General features: G+C 44.7%; 1 protein-coding gene across 1 annotated transcript in view; it reads left to right on the forward strand.

The window, feature by feature from the left end:
• The window catches only part of LOC115108450 (inactive N-acetylated-alpha-linked acidic dipeptidase-like protein 2), a 284,052-nt gene that overhangs the window by 175,009 nt on the left and 89,109 nt on the right, over positions 1–19,934 (forward strand). Inside the window, exon 6 of the mRNA XM_029632794.2 lies at positions 1,878–2,021. Coding sequence (XP_029488654.1) covers positions 1,878–2,021 — 144 coding nt within the window. The remainder of the gene's footprint in view (positions 1–1,877; positions 2,022–19,934) is intronic.

Raw genomic sequence — 19,934 nt, forward strand, 5'->3', positions numbered from 1 at the left:
ACCATCACTCATTCATATATCCTTATGTACATATTCTTTATCCCCTTACACTGTGTATAAGAAAGTAGTTTTGGAATTGTTAGTTAGATTACTTGTTGGTTATCACTGCATTGTCGGAACTAGAAGCACAAGCATTTCGCTACACTCGCATTAACATCTGCTAACCATGTGTATGTGACAAATAACATTTGATTTGATTTGAAAATGTGTTAAACAAATCGAAATATATTTTATATTTGAGATTCTTCAAAGTTGCCACCCTTTTCTTTGATGACAGCTTTGCACACTGTTGGCATTCTCTCAACCAGCTTCATGATGTAGTCACCTTGAATGCATTACATTCAACAGGTGGGCCATGTTAAAAGTTAATTTAATGCTTTTGAGCCAATCAGTTGTGTTGTGACAAGGCAGGGGTGGTGTACAGAAGATAGCCCTATCTGGTAAAAGACCAAGTCCATATTATGACAAGGACAGCTCAAAAAAGCAAAGAGAAATGACAGTCCATCATTACTTTAAGACATGAAGGTCAGTCAATTCTGAACATTTCAAGAACCTTGAAAGTTTCTTCAAGTGCAGTCGCAAAAAGCATCAAGCGCTATGAAGAAACTCGCCCTCATGAGGACCGCCACAGGAAAGGAAGACCAAGAGTTACCTCTGCTGCAGAGGATAAGTTCATTAGAGTTAACTGCAACTCATAAATTGCAGCCCAAATAACTGCTTCACAGAGTTCAAGTAACATACATCTCAACATCAATTGTTCAGAGAAGCATGAATCAGGCCTTCATGGTCAAAATAATTGCTGCAAAGAAACCACTACTAAAGGACACCAATAATAATAAGAGACTTGCTTGGGCCAAGAATCACGAGCAATGGACATTTGACGAGTGGAAATCTGTCCTTTGTTCTGATGAGTCCAAATGTTCGATTTTTGGTTCCAACCGCCATGTCTTTGTGTGACGCAGAGTAGGTGAATTGATGATCTCCGCATGTGTGGCTCCCACCGTGAAGCATGGTGGAGGAGGTGTGATGGTGTGGGGGTGCTTTTCTGGTGACACTGTCTGTGATTTATTTAGAATTCAAGGCACACTTAACCAGCATGGCTACTACAGCATTCTGCAGCGATACACCATTCCCATCGGGTTTGTGCTTAGTGGGGCTACCATTTGTTTTTCAACAGGACAATGACCCAAAACACACCTCCAGGCTGTGTAAGGGCTATTTGACCAAGGAGAGGAGTGATGGAATGCTGCATCAGATTACCTGGCCTCCACAATCACCCGACCTCAACCCAATTGAAATGGTTTGGGATGAGTTGGACCGCAGAGTGAAGGAAAAGCAGCCAACGAGTGCTCAGCATATGTGGGAACTCCTTCAAGACTGTTGGAAAAGCATTACTCATAAAGCTGGTTGAGAGAATTTCAAGAGTGTGTAAAGCTATCATCAAGGCAAAGGGCGGCTACTTTGAAGAATCTAAAATATAACATATATTTTGATTTATTTAACAGTTTTTTGGTTACTACATGATTTCATTTGTGTTATTTCATAGTTTTAATGTCTTCACTATTATACTACAATGTAGAAAATAAGAAAAATAAAGAAAAACCCTTGAATGAGTAGGTGTGTCCAAACCTTTGACTGGCACTGGATATGCTTAGTCATTTAAGTTTACACGCCCCCAAAAAATTAAAGAATAAATAAATCACAACAATATTTGTTTTACTACTTCGACAAAGGTGGTCCAAAAAAAAACACTTAGGTGACCTGCCCATGACCTTTCCAACAGACTGACCTTGTCAGTGTAGGGGGAGGTTTATGAGTGTGAAGCTCAAACAGCCAGAGCAGATCCTAAGCCAGTGTTCCTGTGTTATCCATTGCAGTGGGGAGTTACAGGGAGGAGTGGCCCAACCTGACGTCTCTGCTGGTCCAGCCAATCTCTGCCTCCCTAGCCAAAAGGCTGCTCAACATCCAGTCTGTGGGACTGGGAAGTCCCTGTACTCCTCTGGCCATGCCTGCTGCCTCAGGTACAGTACTCCCTCTCAGTCTCAACCCACTCTAAAAAGCATGTACTGCATGTACCTCCTACTCTAGCCTATTTCCAGTGCTATGAGGGGATTCCCCTAATGTTCCTAGTTACATATCCTCAGAGAAACAGTCAAGAGTCCCTGTGTGGATGGACAGGAGGAGGATAAATGTGTCAGGTGCAGTAGGAGTCTTCTCCCAGTCATTACATTAATCATTTATTATGATATAATGAGCCATTGAGCTCAAGAAGGAGACACAGCCAAGCTATTAGAAAACATTGGCCGGCCCTTCATTCCAATTGCAGGAGTAGCTAGGTATGTGGCGAGCAAATTATGTTCTCTGATATACGTTCCGTGGAGGAAAGAGGGAATACACTGCAGAGTGGGTCGTTATGGCCCTGTGAATTACAGCGATCCTCAACGTGATCTCATGGTTACGCTCGTCTTGATAATATATATGTTCAAAGACCATTACAGTTGTCAATCAGCCTCACTCATGCTATGCCCCTGGGATTTAGCTGAATCCATGAGTGGATGACTAGCGGAGTGCATTAAAGTTCCCAGGCACCTCAGGTTACATTTAAGGAATCTGGTCCATAAAAATGTAAAATCGGGTAAGTGTATCATTGGATTTAAATGTGAGGGTCTTCAGTGAAAGGTCATGGTTCATATTGAGTATATGTTTTTATTCTGAAAATATATTTAAAATGTATATTGTGTCTAATTTCCATTCAACGTGGTGACCTCTTATCTCCTATAATGTACAGTACCTCTAATACAGTACCTCTAATTGGGGCTGTAGTGGAGCAGTTTGAGAGCTTCAAGTTCCTTGGTGTCTACATCAACAACAAACTAGAATGGTCAAAACACACCAAGACAGTCGTGAATTGGGCACGACAAAGCCTATTCCCCCTCAGGAAACTAAAAAGATTTGGCATGGGTCCTGAGATCCTCAGAAGGTTCTACAGCTGCAACATCGAGAGCATCCTGGTGGCATCACTGCCTGGTACGGCAATTGCACGGCCTCTGACCGCAAGGCACTGCAGAGGGTAGTGCGTACAGCCCAGTACATAAGCTTCCTGCCATCCAGGAACTCTATATCAGGCGGTGTCAGAGGAAGGCCCTAAAAATTGTCAAAGACCCCAGCCACCCCAGTCATAGACTCTTCTCTCTACTATTGCATGGCAAGCGGTACCGGAGTGCCAAGTGTAGGACAAAAAGGGTTCTCAACAGTTTTTACCCTCAAGCCATAAGACTCCTGAACAGGTAATCAAATGGCTACCCGGACTATTTGCATTGTGTCCCCCCCCCCCTCAACCCCTCTTTTTACGCTGCTGCTACACTCTGTTTATCATAAAGCATGGTCACTTTAACTATACATTCATGTACATACTACCTCAATTGGGCTGACCAACCAGTGCTCCCGCACATTGGCTAACTGTGCTATCTGCATTGTGTCCAGCCACCCACCACCCGCCAACCCCTCTTTTACGCTACTGCTACTCTCTGTTCATTATGTATGCATAGTCAATTTAACCATATCTACATGTACATACTACATCAATCAGCGTAACTGGTGTTTGTATGTAGCCATGCTACTTTTATAGCCCTGCTACTGTATATAGCCTGTCTTTTTACTGTTGTTTTATTTCTTTACTTACCTATTGTTCACCCAATACCTTTTTTGCACTATTGGTTAGAGCCTGTAAGTAAGCATTTCACTGTAAGGTCTACACCTGTTGTATTCAGCGCACGTGACAAATAAACTTTGATTTGATTTGTATCACCTATGTTCCTTTTACTGTCACTCATCAAAAGTCAACACGAGCCTTTGATTGGACAGCTCTTTGTCACTTCAGCTGTTAATAAGCAATTGTTAATAAGTAATTAAGTAATTGTTTACCTGGAATATCTCTCTAATACAGCAGGCTATAAACGCCCTGCCAGGTTTACACCCAATAACAGAATAAAGAATATCCATTCTCTTTGCAGTGTCATCATGCTCTTCAAAAGTCAGTTGAGGTAAAATGAGGTAAATATTTAAAAGTACATTTAGAGTAAAATGGAAGGGTGCTTTATATCCCCATCACAGCAACACCAGACCCTCTCCAGGAGGAGAAAGCAGTTGCATTAACTATTCTTTTAATGGGGGGTATTAGGCTCTAATTCATGCTATTGGCTGAAAATCCCCTCTTATCTTTGCATCATCACCCAGGATACCTAGCTAGCAAGTGCTGCAGTGCAGTTGTCTCTGGTTGATAGACAGTAGAGGATTTTGGCTCCAATGACAAAATGAAGGAAAACTGACTAAGTCAAATCCCTTGCCAAAGTCATAATAAAGAAGGTAAACACTCATGCTATCGGGGTGATTATGAGGCACTTCTGCTGTTGTCTTGGATGACTCTACGTTCTGCTCTTTTGAATCACCTCCAAAGGCAGAAAGGCATCTGCCAAGGATTTCACCAGACAGTCAGAAGTGAATGTGTGTGTCTGTGTCCGTGTGTCTGTATGTTGGAGTATGTGCATGGATGGGTTTTGCAATCTTGTCAATTCACCCTTGATATCCAGTATATTAAAACACTAAATGTGGCAAATTATGGTGTGCATTGTCTCTGAGAGGACCCCTGTCCTGCTGTTGACAGTAAGGCATGGAGGGGCTGAAGGGGTTAAGAGGAGAGGTTTCTTTAGATGTATGCCTGGCTGGGTGAGGCTGTCTGCACCAGTCACTTCCCATTTTTCCATGTGTCCAAACCCCCCTGATTACTAACTGGAACAGCACCCTCCACGGCAGGCAGGCATCCCCTGTCATGCAGCAGACACGGACTCACCGAGCCGCACCGCCACACACTGACAATCAATGGGGCCAAAAATACCAGTGGCCAAAACATGGTTGCTATCGATCCCTCAAAGAGAGGGGTGTCCCAGATGTGCACCTTTTCAGGGCCGCTTACAAGCTTCCCAAGCATGACCTCCTAATGCCAAGCCCTGAAACGGACCGCAGCAATGTTCCATTAGTTTGATCAAACAGGGGAGCACTGGTAATCTGTTCTCCATCGATTTCGGCTAAAGCACTGACCACTCCAGAGATTTCAAATCATTTGTTTCCCTCTGTCTGCCTCCTCTTTTTTAAAATTTCCATTCAATTAAGGCTCACTGTATTGCTTGGCCATTCTCTAATTGCATGCAGCTCTGCTCCATGGAAACAAGACATTAACTGCGAAGCCCTGAGAGGTTTAATGGTTCTACCTACCTGTGTCCAGGTGACGTCATGCCTCTCTCAGCGCTCTCCAGCCGCTCCGGAGCGGATAATGCAATGTTCACACCATTGAAGGGAGCAGCACACCACTCAATGCATTTGAAAGGGACTTATTCATTATTGTGTGTATTTTGTCCCTCTGTAGATAGGACTGGCTGGGTGATTTCATCTCTCTTTTATTCACCATAAAGAATTTGATACCAAAAGAAGAAGCCCAGACGAATTGTGATTTCAGTGAATCACCACTTTCTGCCGCATATACCCAGCTCTCCCAGGCCCCAAACGAATGCCATAAGTGTAACAGATTTTCAGAGCAATTACAGCTCGGCTGCAAAAACCTATTTGAAATAGCTTTATAGAAACACTCTGGGGCCTTTAATTACAAAGCTATTGATTGCTAGGTGCAGGTAGGCCAGTCCATATTGGTTTCCCTCCTCTACTGATTAAGCTCTGTGAAGAAAAGAACAAAGCGACATATACATTTTGATTTGCTGGTAAATACATTTAAAACCATCAGTTGTGGTTGATGTATGAAGTATATTTTTGCCATAAAACACTTTGTATATAGACCCTTTTGCGCTCTTGACTCATCACATATGCTGCTGTTTAGTATAAATCCTGTTGCCTCATCACTTTACCCCTACCTATATGCAGTGGTGGAAAAAGTACCCAATTTTCATGTTTGAATAAAAGTACTGATATCTTAATAGGAAGTTACTCAAGTAAAAGTGAAAGTTACCCAGTAAAATACTACTTTAGTAAAAGTCTAAAAGTATTTGGTTTTAAATATACTTAAGTATCAAAAGTAAATGTAATTAATAAAATATACTTAAGTATCAAAAGTAAAGGTATAAATAATTTAAATTCCTTATATTAAGCAAAGCAGATGGCACCATTTTCTTGTTTTTAAAATGTACGGATAGGCAGGAGCACACCAACACTCAGACATCATTTTCAAAGGATGCATTTGTGTTCAGTGAGTCTGCCAGACCAGAGGTATTTGGAAGGACCAGGAATGTTGTCTTGATAAGTGCGTGAATTTGACCATTTTCCTGTCCTGCTAAGCATTCAAAACAGTAATTTTTGGTGTCAGGGAAAATGTATGAAGTAAAAAAGTACATTATTTTCTTTAGGAATGTAGTGAAGTAAAAGTAGAAGTTGTTGAAAATATTGATAGTAAAGTACGGGTACCCGCAAAAAACAACTTACGTAGTACTTAAAACTATTTCTACTTAACCCTTGTGTAGTCTTAACATTCTGCATACTCCCCTTGTCTCAAGGGTAAAAAATGACCCGCCTTCACTAAACCCCTGAAATAAAGCAGCTTAATTGAATTTTGCATGAAGAAAATATCTGTCATTCATCACAAACTTTGTGAATATGGGGGTTTTCCCTCTTCACAATGCAGAAATACTGCATTTAATCAGAGGACAGAACTCATTTTATTACAACACACCTGTTGAAATAAAAGAAAACACATAACTCTACTAAAGTAGAGGTTTATCATTACTATTATTATTGCTAAAGGTATTGCATAGGTGTAAACATAATTGTTTTTGCAAGAGATAGCCCTTGTACAGGCTAAGAAAGTATCAGAAATGTGCAGAAAGTAGTTTTGAATTGCATTTTATTGAAGGGAAACAATAACAGCCTTCAACTTTTTTGGCAACATAGTGATATATTCTTATATACTGTACAAGGAGGAATCCAACTACAAAATACTAGTCTTCTCCCATTTTTTAAACCATTGCCCCCACACACAAGGTATATAAACAACAACAGTAAATATAAATCAAATCAATCAATCAACTCTAATTTGCACATGTAGGACAGTATGCAGGTCTGTGTGCATGGACTTTTCAGATGTAGTTCTCACATGTGCAGCACATAGTATTTGTTTTACAGTCCTTTTTTGAGGGGCAGAATTGGCATCTCCTCCTCTTGCCTGCCACAGCTGCAGCCTCAGGTGGATCAGGGTAAGATTCAGCCCCTTGAACAGCTTTCACAAGCGCTGCAGAGGCTGCTGTGCGGGGGAGGCGCTCCCTTCTTTGAATGTGTGGGGTTACAAGTGCCTTTCCCAGCTGCTCCAGGAACACCCTCCTCTTGATCTGTTTTTCAGGCATCCAGGTAGGGTTGATCTTGTTCCATATCACAAAGGCATTGTATAAGGACACATCAATGATGTTATGGAAGATGACCAGGGGCCAGCGGGCAGTCATCCTCCTGCAGCTGTAAGTTCCTCACCTTGTCCAGGTTGTCCACGCCTCCTTTGTTGTGGTTGTAGTCCAGGATGATGGCTGGCTTCCTGTCCTTATGATCACTGATCTCAGCCATTTTGTGCAGTGTGCTCAGTAGGACCACATTTTTGTTCCTCTTTGGGAGGTAAGAAATGAGTGGCGGTGGAGGTGAAGGCAAACTTTGATGAGAAGGCCTCTCTCCCCCTTGTTGCGAGGCGTGCAGGGGGAGCTCAGGCTTGTTCTTTCTAACTGTGCCAACCATGGTGATCTTCCTCTTCAGGAGCTGCTGGCTAAGTTCATAAGAGGTGAAGAAATTGTCACACTGACATTGTGCCCCCTCAGTTCATCTGTCACATCAAGCACAACCCGCATCCCCTGGTTCTTCTCCGGGCCTCCACTGGTCGGCTTCCCTGTGTAGACTTGCATCTTCCGAGTGTAGCTGGATTGTGCGTCACAGGCCACCCATATCTTGATGCCATATTTTGCTGGCTTGCTGGGCATATACTGCCAGAAAGGACAACAACCTTTTGACAAGAGATCAGTAGTTAGTATCAGTGTCACAGAAAACAACAATATTACAGCAATAAATAATCAAATTAACAGTGAAAATCACTTACATTACAGATTAAAACAATTGAATGGAGCCTCTGAATGGAACCAGTTGCTCATCCACTGTTACGTCAGGCCCAGGGTGGTAGAGGTACAGTGCCTTGCGAAAGTATTCGGCCCCCTTGAACTTTGCGACCTTTTGCCACATTTCAGGCTTCAAACATAAAGATATAAAACTGTATTTTTTTGTGAAGAATCAACAACAAGTGGGACACAATCATGAAGTGGAACGACATTTATTGGATATTTCAAACTTTTTTAACAAATCAAAAACTGAAAAATTGGGCGTGCAAAATTATTCAGCCCCCTTAAGTTAATACTTTGTGGGGCAACCTTTTGCTGCGATTACAGCTGTAAGTCGCTTGGGGTATGTCTCTATCAGTTTTGCACATCGAGAGACTGACATTTTTTCCCATTCCTCCTTGCAAAACAGCTCGAGCTCAGTGAGGTTGGATGGAGAGCATTTGTGAACAGCAGTTTTCAGTTCTTTCCACAGATTCTCGATTGGATTCAGGTCTGGACTTTGACTTGGCCATTCTAACACCTGGATATGTTTATTTTTGAACCATTCCATTGTAGATTTTGCTTTATGTTTTGGATCATTGTCTTGTTGGAAGACAAATCTCCGTCCCAGTCTCAGGTCTTTTGCAGACTACATCAGGTTCTTCCAGAATGGTCCTGTATTTGGCTCCATCCATCTTCCCATCAATTTTAACCATCTTCCCTGTCCCTGCTGAAGAAAAGCAGGCCCAAACCATGATGCTGCCATCACCATGTTTGACAGTGGGGATGGTGTGTTCAGGGTGATGAGCTGTGTTGCTTTTACGCCAAACATAACGTTTTGCATTGTTGCCAAAAAGTTCAATTTTGGTTTCATCTGACCAGAGCACCTTCTTCCACATGTTTGGTGTGTCTCCCAGGTGGCTTGTGGCAAACTTTAAACAACACTTTTTATGGATATCTTTAAGAAATGGCTTTCTTCTTGCCACTCTTCCATAGGCCAGATTTGTGCAATATACGACTGATTGTTGTCCTATGGACAGAGTCTCCCACCTCAGCTGTAGATCTCTGCAGTTCATCCAGAGTGATCATGGGCCTCTTGGCTGCATCTCTGATCAGTCTTCTCCTTGTATGAGCTGAAAGTTTAGAGGGACGGCCAGGTCTTGGTAGATTTGCAGTGGTCTGATACTCCTTCCATTTCAATATTTACATTTACATTTAAGTCATTTAGCAGACGCTCTTATCCAGAGCGACTTACAAATTGGTGCATTCACCTTATGACATCCAGTGGAGCAGCCACTTTACAATAGTGCATCTAAATCTTTTAAGGGGGGTGAGAAGGATTACTTTATCCTATCCTAGGTATTCCTTAAAGAGGTGGGGTTTCAGGTGTCTCCGGAAGGTGGTGATTGACTCCGCTGTCCTGGCGTCGTGAGGGAGTTTGTTCCACCATTGGGGGGCCAGAGCAGCGAACAGTTTTGACTGGGCTGAGCGGGAACTGTACTTCCTCAGTGGTAGGGAGGCAAGCAGGCCAGAGGTGGATGAACGCAGTGCCCTTGTTTGGGTGTAGGGCCTGATCAGAGCCTGGAGGTACTGAGGTGCCGTTCCCCTCACAGCTCCGTAGGCAAGCACCATGGTCTTGTAGCGGATGCGAGCTTCAACTGGAAGCCAGTGGAGAGAGCGGAGGAGCGGGGTGACGTGAGAGAACTTGGGAAGGTTGAACACCAGACGGGCTGCGGCGTTCTGGATGAGTTGTAGGGGTTTAATGGCACAGGCAGGGAGCCCAGCCAACAGCGAGTTGCAGTAATCCAGACGGGAGATGACAAGTGCCTGGATTAGGACCTGCGCCGCTTCCTGTGTGAGGCAGGGGCGTACTCTGCGGATGTTGTAGAGCATGAACCTACAGGAACGGGCCACCGCCTTGATGTTAGTTGAGAACGACAGGGTGTTGTCCAGGATCACGCCAAGGTTCTTAGCGCTCTGGGAGGAGGACACAATGGAGTTGTCAACCGTGATGGCGAGATCATGGAACGGGCAGTCCTTCCCCGGGAGGAAGAGCAGCTCTGTCTTGCCGAGGTTCAGCTTGAGGTGGTGATCCGTCATCCACACTGATATGTCTGCCAGACATGCAGAGATGCGATTCGCCACCTGGTCATCAGAAGGGGGAAAGGAGAAGATTAATTGTGTGTCGTCTGCATAGCAATGATAGGAGAGACCATGTGAGGTTATGACAGAGCCAAGTGACTTGGTGTATAGCGAGAATAGGAGAGGGCCTAGAACAGAGCCCTGGGGGACACCAGTGGTGAGAGCAACTGGTGAGGAGACAGATTCTCGCCACGCCACCTGGTAGGAGCGACCTGTCAGGTAGGACGCAATCCAAGCGTGGGCCGCGCCGGAGATGCCCAACTCGGAGAGGGTGGAGAGGAGGATCTGATGGTTCACAGTATCGAAGGCAGCCGATAGGTCTAGAAGGATGAGAGCAGAGGAGAGAGAGTTAGCTTTAGCAGTGCGGAGCGCCTCCGTGATACAGAGAAGAGCAGTCTCAGTTGAATGACTAGTCTTGAAACCTGACTGATTTGGATCAAGAAGGTCATTCTGAGAGAGATAGCGGGAGAGCTGGCCAAGGACGGCACGTTCAAGAGTTTTGGAGAGAAAAGAAAGAATGGATACTGGTCTGTAGTTGTTGACATCGGAGGGATCGAGTGTAGGTTTTTTCAGAAGGGTGCAACTCTCGCTCTCTTGAAGACGGAAGGGACGTAGCCAGCGGTCAGGGATGAGTTGATGAGCGAGGTGAGGTAAGGGAGAAGGTCTCCGGAAATGGTCTGGAGAAGAGAGGAGGGGATAGGGTCAAGCGGGCAGGTTGTTGGGCGGCCGGCCGTCACAAGACGCGAGATTTCATCTGGAGAGAGAGGGGAGAAAGAGGTCAGAGCACAGGGTAGGGCAGTGTGAGCAGAGCCAGCGGTGTCGTTTGACTTAGCAAACGAGGATCGGATGTCGTCGACCTTCTTTTCAAAATGGTTGACGAAGTCATCTGCAGAGAGGGAGGAGGGGGGAGGGGGAGGAGGATTCAGGAGGGAGGAGAAGGTGGCAAAGAGCTTCCTAGGGTTAGAGGCAGATGCTTGGAATTTAGAGTGGTAGAAAGTGGCTTTAGCAGCAGAGACAGAAGAGGAAAATGTAGAGAGGAGGGAGTGAAAGGATGCCAGGTCCGCAGGGAGGCGAGTTTTCCTCCATTTCCGCTCGGCTGCCCGGAGCCCTGTTCTATTATCGCTTGCACAGTGCTCCTTGGGATGTTTAAAGCTTGGGAAATCTTTTTGTATCCAAATCCGGCTTTAAACTTCTTCACAACAGTATCTCGGACCTGCCTGGTGTGTTCCTTGTTCTTCGTGATGCTCTCTGCGCTTTTAACGGACCTCTGAGACTGCACTGAAAGTAAAGGGGCTGAATAATTTTGCACGCCCAATTTTTCAGTTTTTGATTTGTTAAAAAAGTTTGAAATATCCAATAAATGTCGTTCCACTTCATGATTGTGTCCCACTTGTTGTTGATTCTTCACAAAAAAATACAGTTTTATATCTTTATGTTTGAAGCCTGAAATGTGGCAAAAGGTCGCAAAGTTCAAGGGGGCCGAATACTTTCGCAAGGCACTGTATATGGCAGATGCTCCACCCACTTCTCCCAGACCTCTCTTATGGCAGCCAGTTTGTCTCTCACATGTCTTGCTGGTCTTGACAGTTATCAAATCGTAGCATTCTTGAGAAAGTGTGAAAGCCTTTCAGTGGCATCGTGGCACGGAAAATCGCCATTTCACTCTCTGCATCCCAGAGACTACATGTAGCCTCGCCTCGGGACCTATGCACACCCGTTAAGATTAGCAGCCCTATGTAGGCACGCAGGTCAATCTCATCCATCCTTTTCCAGTTGTCTCCAGATTTACGGAAACCTTCCAAATTTGTCATTTCCAAGATTATTTTTTCAATGACTGGTGTGATGAACTTGTAGAATGTTGAGGCGATGTCTTGAGCATGGGAAACTGCATGCCCTGTGGGCCCTGGTGTCATCCTTATGACATTTTGTGCTGCCATCCTGCCCTGGTTGTCATGTGGTGACGAGAACCATGTTATTTTGCTGTTCTTTGACAAAAATGTCTCTCTTTCAGCTTGGGGAATTTCTTCTTCATCTGAAGATGATGCATCGTGCTCTGGGTTGTATTCTTCACCATCTTCTTCTTCAGATACCTCCTCCTCTTCTAAATCATTGTTCTCTTGTTCCTCCTGGACATCTGAAAAAATCTAATCTACGACCTGTTGGGCACTGACTGTAAGGGTTTTCCTGTGGTGAAGGAGAAGCGGACCAAAATGCAGCGTGGTGGTTATTCATGTTCTTTAATAAAGGAACTAGACATGAAATAACTAACAAAACAATAAATGTACGAAAACCTAAACAGTCCTATCTGGTGCAAACACAGAGACAGGAACAATCACCCACAAACACACAGTGAAACCCAGGCTACCTAAGTATGATTCTCAATCAGAGACAACTAATGACACCTGCCTCTGATTGAGAACCATACTAGGCCGAAACATAGAAATACCCAAAACCTAGAAAAACAAACATAGACTGCCCACCCAACTCACGCCCTGACCATACTAAATAAATACAAAACAAAGGAAATAAAGGTCAGAACGTGACACTGACATACGCACTCATGGCTTCAGCAAAGAGAGAACTGGGGGGACTGTCATCCTCATCACCTTTATAGCCTCTGACTGCATCCCCCATTAGTAAACAATGCTTTCAATACGTTTTTATTTTGTCAGAAATTGTATTTATTTTGTTAGAAATTGTTTTTATTTTGACTGTGAACTTGAGTCATGTGTGGGGACGTGGAGGGGAGATACTGCACACACACAAGAAAGTTTTAGTTTTGCCTGAGTTCAATCAGTAGCACACATAATCTAAATGTCTCATTGTGTGTGTGTGTGTGTGTGTGTGTGTGTGTGTGTGTGTGTGTGTGTGTGTGTGTGTTTTTATTTCACCTTTATTTAACCAGGTAGGCTAGTTGAGAACATGTTGTCATCTGCAACTGCGACCTGGCCAAGATAAAGCATAGCAATTCGACACATACAACAACACAGAGTTACACATGGAATAAACAAAACATACAGTCAATAATACAGTAGATGAAAAGAAAAGTCTATATACAGTGAGTGCAAATGAGGGAAGATAAGGGAGTTAGGCAATAAATAGGCCATGGTGGCGAAGTAATTACAATATAGCAATTAAACACTGGAATGGTAGATGTGCAGAAGATGAATGTGCAGATACTGGGGTGCAAAGGAGCAAGATAAATAAATAAATACAGTATGGGGATGAGGAAGATAGATGGGCTGTTTACAGATGGGCTATGTACAGGTGCAGTGATCTGTGAGCTGCTCTGACAGTTGGTGCTTAAAGCTAGTGAGGGAGATACAGTATGTGAGGGAGACATTGCTACAAGACCATGGTGCTTGCCTATGGAGCTGTGAGGGGAACGGCACCTCAGTACCTCCAGGCTCTGATCAGGCCCTACACCCAAACAAGGGCACTGCGTTCATCCACCTCTGGCCTGCTCGCCTCCCTACCACTGAGGAAGTACAGTTCCCGCTCAGCCCAGTCAAAACTGTTCGCTGCTCTGGCCCCCCAATGGTGGAACAAACTCCCTCACGACGCCAGGACAGCGGAGTCAATCACCACCTTCCGGAGACACCTGAAACCCCACCTCTTTAAGGAATACCTAGGATAGGATAAAGTAATCCTTCTCACCCCCCTTAAAATATTTAGATGCACTATTGTAAAGTGGCTGCTCCACTGGATGTCATAAGGTGAATGCACCAATTTGTAAGTCGCTCTGGATAAGAGCGTCTGCTAAATGACTTAAATGTAATGTAAATGGAGAGATATTGGAAGCAGAGTACTGGAAGGAAAGGCGATCAAAGTAGGAATTGGCTTTGGGGTTGACCAGTGAGATATACCTGCTGGAGCGCGTGCTACGAGTGGGTGCTGCTATGGTGACCAGTGAGCTGAGATAAGGCGGGGCTTTACCTAGCAGAGACTTGAAGACAACCTGTAGCCAGTGGTTTGGCGAGGGCCAACCAACAAGAGCGTACAGGTCACAGTGGTGGGTAGTATATGGGGCTTTGGTGACAAAACGGATGGCACTGTGATAGACTGCATCCAATTTGTTGAGTAGAGTGTTGGAGGCTATTTTATAGATGACATCACCGAAGTCGAGGATCGGTAGGATGGTCAGATTTATGAGGGTATGTTTGGCAGCATGAGTGAAGGATGCTTTGTTGTGATATAGGAAGCCGATTCTAGATTTAATTTTGGATTGGAGATGCTTATTGTGAGTCTGGAAGGAGAGTTTACAGTCTAACCAGACACCTAGGTATTTGTAGTTGTCCACGTATTCTAAGTCAGAGCCGTCCAGAGTAGTGATGCTGGATGGGTGGGCAGGTCTGGGCAGTGATCGATTGAATAGCATGCATTTAGTTTTACTTGCATTTAAGGGCAGTTGGAGGCCACGGAAGGAGAGTTGTATGGCACTGAAGCTCGTCTGGAGGTTAGTTAACACAGTGTCCAAAGAGGGGCCAGAAGTATACAGAATGGTGTCGTCTGCGTATATGTGGATCAGAGAATCACCAGCAGCAAGAGCGACATCATTGATGTATATAGAGAAGAGAGTCGGTCCGAGAATTGAACCCTGTGGCACCCACATAGAGACTGCCAGAGGTCCGGACAACAGGCCCTCCGATTTGACACACTCTATTAGAGAAGTAGTTAGTAAACCAGGCGAGGCAATCATTTGAGAAACCAAGGCTGTCGAGTCTGCCAATAAGAATGTGATGATTGACAGAGTCGAAAGCCTTGGCCAGGTCGATGAATATGGCTGCACAGTAATGTCTCTTTTCGGTGGCAGTTATGATATTGTTTAGGACCTTGAGCTTGGCTGAGGTGCACCCATGACTAGCTCTGAATCCAAATTGCATAGCGGAGAAGGTACCGTGGGATTCGAAATGGTCGGCAATCTGTTTGTTAACTTGGCTTTCAAAGACCTTAGAAAGACAGGGTAGGATAGATATAGGTCTGTAGCAGTTTGTGTCTAGAGTGTCACCCCCTTTGAAGAGGGGGATGACCGCGTCAGCTTTCCAATCTTTGGGAATCTCAGACGATACGAAAGAGAGGTTGAACTTTCCAGTAATAGGGGTTGCAACAATTTCTGCAGATAATTTTAGAAAGAGAGGGTCCAGATTGTCTAGCCCGGCTGATTTGTAGGGGTCCAGATTTTTCCGCTCTTTCAGAACATCAGCTATCTGGATTTGGGTGAAGGAGAAATGGTGGGAGCTTGGGCGGGTTGCTGTGGAGGGTGCCGGGCAGTTGACCGGGGTAGGGGTAGCCAGGTGGAAAGCATGGCCAGCCGTAGAGAAATGCTTATTTAAATTCTCAATTATAGTGGATTTATCGGTTGTAACAGTGTTTCCTAGCCTTAGAGCACTGGGCAGCTGGGAGGAGGTGTTCTTATTCTCCATGGACTTTACAGTGTCCCAGAACTTTTTTGAGTTTGTACTACAGGATGCAAATTTCTGTTCGAAAAAGCTAGCCTTAGCTTTCCTAACTGCCTGTGTATATTTGTTCCTAACTTCCCTGAAAAGTTGCATTTCACTGGGCCTTTTCAATGCTAATGCAGAACGCCACAGGATGTTTTTGTGCTGGTCAAGGGCAGACAGGTCTGGAGTGAACCAAGGACTATATCTATTCCTAGTTTTACCATTTTTGAACGTGGCATGCTTATTTAAGATGGTGAGGAAGGCACTTTTAAAGAATAACCAGGCATTCTCTACTGACGGGATGAGGTCAATGTCATTCCAGGATACCCCGGCCAGGTCGATTAGAAAGGCCTGCTCGCAGAAGTGTTTTAGGGAGCATTTGACAGTGATGAGGGGTGGTCGTTTGACCGAAGACCCATTACGGATGCAGGCAATGAGGCAGTGATCGCTGAGATCTTGATTGAAAACAGCAGAGGTGTATTTGGAGGGCGAGTTAGTTAGGATGATATCTATGAGGGTGTCCGTGTTTACGGATGTGGGGTTGTACCTGGTAGGTTCATTGATCATTTGTGTGAGATTGAGGGCATCAAGCTTTGATTGTAGGATGGCTGGGGTGTTAAGCATGTCCATTTTAGGTCACCTAGTAGCACGAGCTCAGAAGATAGATGAGGGGCAATCAATTCACATATGGTGTCGAGGGCACAGCTGGGAGCAGAGGGTGGTCTATAGCAAGCGGCAACAGTGAGAGACTTGTTCCTGGAAAGGTGCATTTTTAGAAGTAGAAGCTCAAATTGTTTGGGTACAGACCTGGATAGTAAGACAGAAGTCTGCAGGCTATCTTTGCAGTACAATGCAACACCGCCCCTTCGGCAGTTCTATCTTGGCAGAAAATGTTATAGAAAATTTCAGGGTTTTTGGTGGTTTTCTTAAGCTAGGATTCAGACACAGCTAAGACATCAGGTTTGGCAGAGTGTGCTAAACCAGTGAGTAAAACAAACTTAGGGAGTAGGCTTCTATTGTTAACATGTATGAAATCAAGGCTTTTATGGTTACAGAAGTCAACAAATGAGAGCACCTGGGGAGTGGGAGTGGATCTAGGCACTGCAGGACCTGGATTCACCTCTACATCACCAGAAGAACAGAGGAGAAGTAGGATAATCGTACGGCTAAAGGCTATACGAACTGGCCGTCTGGCACGTTCAGAACAGAGAGTGAAAGGAGCATGTTTCTGGGCACGATAGCATAGATTCAAGGCATGGTGTACAGACAAAGGTAAGGTAGGATGTGAGTACATTGGAGATAAACCTAGGCATTGAGTAACGATGAGAGAGATATAGTCTCAAGAGATGTTTAAACCAGGTGATGTCATCGCATATGTAGGAGGTTGAACAACATGGTTGGTTAAGGCATATTGAGCAGGGCTGGAGGCTCTACAGTGAAATAAGACAGTAATCACTAACCAGGACAGTAATGGACAAGGCATATTGATTTTAGAGAGAAGCATGCTTAGCCAAATGATCATATGGGTCCAGTGAGTGGTTGGGCTGGCTGGGGACACGGCGATTCAGACAGTTAGCAGGCCGGGGCTAACAAGCTAGCAGTTAGCAGACCGAGGCTAGCAGGCTAGCAGTTAGCAGACCGGGGTTAACAAGCAAGCAGTTAGCAGACCGGGGCTAGCAAGCTTGCAGTTAGCAGCCGGGTCTAACAAGTTAGCTGACCGGGGATAGCAAGTTAGCAGAAGGGCCTTTGGGGGACGTCGCGATGCAGGTAAGTCTGTTTTTGCCTCTTTGTGCTGTGACATCGATAGACCAGTCGTGGATTAGTAGGGTAGCAGGGTAGCTCTTCCAAGTAGCTCTAGGTAGCTAGCAGGCCATGGTTAGAAGAATGGGTCTTCAGCGGACATCGCGCCTGAGAGGTTTGTTGGACTCCTCGGGCAGATTATGTTGGTATTCCAGTCGTAGAGGATCGGCGGGGTTCCGTGCCCCGTACCGGCAGTAGAAGGGGTCCGGATATTGTAGCCCAGGAGTGGGCTTCGGTGGTAGCCCAGGAGCCCTAGCCGGGCTAGCTTCAGGCTAATTGGTGCTTGCTCCGGGATGGAAATGCTAGCCAGGAGTAGTCACCTGGGATTGCGGTTAGCTAGTTGCGAAGATCCAGATGAAAATGTTTAGAGTTTGCGAAAGGAATCCGGGGATATGGAGAGAGAAAAATAGGTCTGTTATGCTCTGGTTTGAGTCACGTTGTACAAACTGGCGAGAGCTTTCCGAGCTTAAGGTTAGCTGATGACCGCTAGCAGTGGTTTGCTGACTGATAGCTGGTAGCTAGTTAGCTGACTAGCTTCAGTTGAGGGATTCCAGATCCGAAGTAAATAGAAACACATGATAAAAAAACAGATCCACATCACATTGGGTGAGACGGGTTGCAGGAGAGTATTTAGAAGTTGAGGTTTAGGAAAATATTATAAACAGATATGCTAAGAAAAATATAAAAAAATATATAAAAAGATTTATACAAGGGACACGACAGGACAAAGACAAAGACGTCTGACTGCTACGCCCTCTTGGATCTTGTGTGTGTGTGCGTGTGTGTGTGTGTGTGTGTGTGCGTGCGTGCGTGCGTGCGTGTCTTTGTGGTTTTTGTGGTGTGTAAATGATCTTAGAACTGCCGGGTCAAAAATAAGACAATCTTTGTACCCTGATGGTGTACAGCTTTCACACAAATATGAACAAAGGCGATGTTTCACTTTTTCTAATGTTGGGGTCATTCTAGGAAAAGTCATCAAATTTCAGGGGGTTTTGCTGTTAAACATAGTGTCGGGTCATTTTTGACGCTTAAGACAACACAAGGGTTAAGTACTTTACGCCACTGCCTATATGCACCCATCTACCTCAATTACCTCGTACCTCTGCTCATAAACCCGGTACTGGTACCACGTGTATATATCCAAGTTATTGTTACTCAAAGTGTATTTATTCCTTGGTTTCAATTTTTTCTATTATTTCAATTTTTTTCTCTCTGTATTGTTGGGAAGGGCCCGTAAGAAAGCATTTCACTGTTTGTCTACACCTGTTGTTCACGAAGCATGTGACAAATACAATTTGATGTGATTACATGCATTTTGTATAGTATTGTATTGTATTGTACGGTGCTATATTATCTGTTGATGGTTCCCGAATTTGACTTTCTTTTGGACCTGCTAGGTTCAAAACCAGGAGTGGCAGGGTATCTTAGTGGTTAGAGCACTGGACTAGTAACCAAAAGGTTGCAAATTTGAATCCCCGAGCTGACAAGTTAAAAATCTGTTGTTCTGCCCCTGAACAAGACAGTTAACCCACTGTTCTTAGGCTGTCATTGAAAATAAGAATTTCTTCTTAACTGACTTGTGGTGCCACAACCTATCCCTCAATGTAACCAAGACTAAGGAGATGATTGTGGACTACAGGAAAAGGAGGTCCGAGCACACACCCATTCTCATCGACGGGGCTGTAGTGGAGCAGGTTGAGAGCTTCAAGTTCCTTGGTGTCCACATTAACAACAAACTAGAATGGCCAAAACACACCAAGACAGTTGTGAAGAGGGCACGACAAAGCCTATTCCCCCTCAGGAAGCTAAAAAGATTTGTCTTGGGACCTGAGATCCTCAAAAGGTTCTACAGCTGCCATATCGAGAGCATCCTGACTGGTGCGATCACTGCCTGGTACGGCAATTGCTCGGCCTCTGACCACAAGGCACTACAGAGGGTAGTGCGTACGGCCCAGTACATCACTGGGGCTAAGCTGCCTGCCATCCAGGACCTCTATACCAGGTGGTGTCAGAGGAAGGCCCTAAAAATTGTCAAAGACCCCAGCCACCCCAGTCATAGACTGTTCTCTCTACTACTGCATGGCAAGCGGTACCGGAGTGCCAAGACTAGGACAAAAAGGCTTCTCAAAGTTTTTACCCCCAAGCCATAAGACTCCTGAACAGGTCATCAAATGGATACCCGGACTATTTGTGACAATTGACTAGATTTAAATGTAAATAGTACCATATAAACATGATTGCAAGTAACCTAATACCTTCTGCTACCCGGTAGTGAAAGCCCTATACCTTCATGCCACAGTTTTAATATACTTCTGTAAAGCTATGTGTTCATCTTCTGCTCTTTAGCCAAAGTCATTTGTGCTGTTGTCAAAAGTGATAAATGGGAAAGTGTGCCCGTGAGAAGTCCACTGAATTTTTATACAGA

Source organism: Oncorhynchus nerka, linkage group LG24, assembly GCF_034236695.1.
Source record: "Oncorhynchus nerka isolate Pitt River linkage group LG24, Oner_Uvic_2.0, whole genome shotgun sequence".
Taxonomy (NCBI): domain Eukaryota; kingdom Metazoa; phylum Chordata; class Actinopteri; order Salmoniformes; family Salmonidae; genus Oncorhynchus; species Oncorhynchus nerka.